At 39.1% G+C, this 2,423-nt stretch overlaps 1 protein-coding gene across 1 annotated transcript in view; it reads right to left on the reverse strand.

Annotated features, from left to right (window-relative positions):
* Positions 1-814: 814 nt before the first annotated feature.
* The window catches only part of LOC104271937 (transcription factor MafB-like), a gene marked incomplete at its 5' end in the record, with an annotated part of 2,025 nt that continues 416 nt past the window's right edge, over positions 815-2,423 (reverse strand). The window contains 1 exon segment of the mRNA XM_009866779.1: positions 815-2,421. Coding sequence (XP_009865081.1) covers positions 2,069-2,421 — 353 coding nt within the window.

The raw sequence follows: 2,423 nt of genomic DNA on the forward strand, positions 1-2,423 counted from the left end.
AATAGGAAACAATTTTAATAACCAAAAACAGAAACCAGTCTGAATAAAACTACAATAGACCAGGTTTTTTAATATTTTTCATATCATAAGCAGGATTTGAAATTGATCCCTTCAGAACTTTACATGAAATAAAAACAAATTTTTTTCCGCTGCTGCAATGTTTTGATTTCAACACAGTTGAATCAGTAAAAACCAAAGATCGTTTTCTGATGCATGACTAATATCCACAATATTTAAAACTGCAAGCACCATGCTGTTCATTACAATCTTGTTATTACTGTTAATTTATAAACTAATACAAACTTAAAATGCATCCGGCCAGCAGTGCCAGCTATCCTAAAAGGAAACTAAAAAATAAGTTTTCATTTTGGTATTTTTGTCAGTGCAACGTAAATCCTTTTACTGACCTGCAGGAGGAAAAAAAAAAGTAATAAAAACACCCATAAGACTCCAAACTACTACTACTATACAACTGCAAATAAATTTTGGCTAAAACTTTCACTCGCTGCATAGGGAAGCAGAGAAGCAGATTACAAATCATTGCAAAAGAATACACTTAAAAGTTGCAGTATGTCTTCTTAAAAAAAAAAGTTTTAGTTTTATATGCTTTTCCAGCCCACTCATCCACTGCTACCATTGAGAAACCTAACTTCAGTGGCGACACAGAGCCCTTGCTGCTATTGCAACCTGACTGGTGACCAGGGTTGTGTTTTGGTTTGTTTTAAAAAAATTATTTATTTATTTACCGAAAATCAAGGGGCAATTTTTCTTAAAAGGAACTGGTATCTTGTCTGTCCTTCGCTTCCTGAGTGTGCTATCAGAAGGGAAACTATATGGCCAAGCCGAAACCACTCCAGGCTGGGAATTGTCCTGAAGGAAAGAGCTTGGCTGCCACTTTAAAGCATGGAGTAGGCTCTAGTGACCGATGAGAGACTTTCCCTGTTAAGTTTAGGTTTGTCAATGCCATTCAGGCGTTTTTGCTTCTGCCCCAACAAACAAAAACCAAAATGAAAACTAAAAAAAAATACAACTTAAAAGTGCACCAGATATACAAAGTTGTTTTCTTTCCTAATGCAAAATGCCCATAACTTTTTTTTCCTTAAGTATCTCTTTAATACCAAACAAACCGTATAACCAGCCTGCTGAAATGTTATTTTGTTTTTGTATTTTTTTTTCTCCTGTGCGGCTTGAAGTAGCAGATATTTACAAGCTAACAACCATAAAAGAAAATAAGAGAGCAAAACCAACGAACAAAACTGCACAAGCAGTAAAAAGTTTGATAACTTGTGATGCTTTTCTTATCCATGAAACAAAACGACAACAGAAATCTATGATCGATGATCAACATGCTATAGTTAAACAAGAAAATGGTACAAAATAGAAATTATTACCATACATGTCCAGCATGCAGGATTAATATTTTTAATGCAGATTTTCGTATTTTTCTATATAATCAAGCAGGCAATAAAACTGATGAGTTTTTTCTTTCTTTCATTCTTTCTTTCCTTTCTTAGTTTGAATGTCCCATCTGAGTCCTGTAATTTATTTCTCAAAGCAGGCAATATATGAAGAGTTTGCATATATTGTCCCTTTTATTTATTCTCTTTTTCCAAGCAGATAAATTGTGCATGAGATGGTGCTGTATATGTCCTCTCTCCTTCCAAGCAGGCAGTATGTTACAGATGGCTTGTTCATTGTCCTTTATTATTCTCTTAAAGTCCATCTCGTTCTGCAAGCAAGCGATCTATAAAACGCTTCGCTTGTCCTTTTTTCCTTTGCCTCTGCCTCTGTCCCTCTCTCTAACTCGCAAACGAAAGTCGAAAAGTTGCACTTTACCTCTCCCATCCCCACCCCCAGCCTACTTTTCCCACAGCTACTCTAGAAGACTGGATGCTGAAAAAAAAAAATCAAGTCTATTTTTCTCTCCTTCTTTCTCTCTAGTCAAGCAGACAGATGGATGGAGATGTCGGAGGAGGATGGGAGCAGGGGGGAAGGGGACGGGGGTCAGGTTTGGGGGGGTGGGGGTTTTTTTGTTGTTGTTTTTTTTTTTTTAATTTTTGTTAAGCACTCACATGAAGAACTCTGGGGAAGACGGGTTGTCACTGGTGGAGCCGGCCTCTCTGAAGCCATTGCTGGCAAGTTTCTCACACTTGAGCTTGTAGGCATCTCTCTCTCTGGCAAGCCGGGTCACTTCTTGCTTGAGCTGTTCCACCTGCTGAATGAGCTGGGTCTTTTCATTCTCCAGGTGGTGTTTCTGCTGGACACGTTTATACCTGCAGGACTGGGCATAGCCCCTGTTCTTCAAGGTCCTCCTCTTCTGCTTGAGGCGGATCACCTCCTCCTTGCTGAAGCCCCGCAGCTGCCGGTTCAGCTCCCGCACCGACATACTCACCAACTGGTCGTCGGAGAAGCGGGACTCCCAG

Source organism: Apaloderma vittatum, unplaced genomic scaffold, assembly GCF_000703405.1.
Source record: "Apaloderma vittatum isolate BGI_N311 unplaced genomic scaffold, ASM70340v1 scaffold26113, whole genome shotgun sequence".
Taxonomy (NCBI): Eukaryota; Metazoa; Chordata; class Aves; order Trogoniformes; family Trogonidae; genus Apaloderma; species Apaloderma vittatum.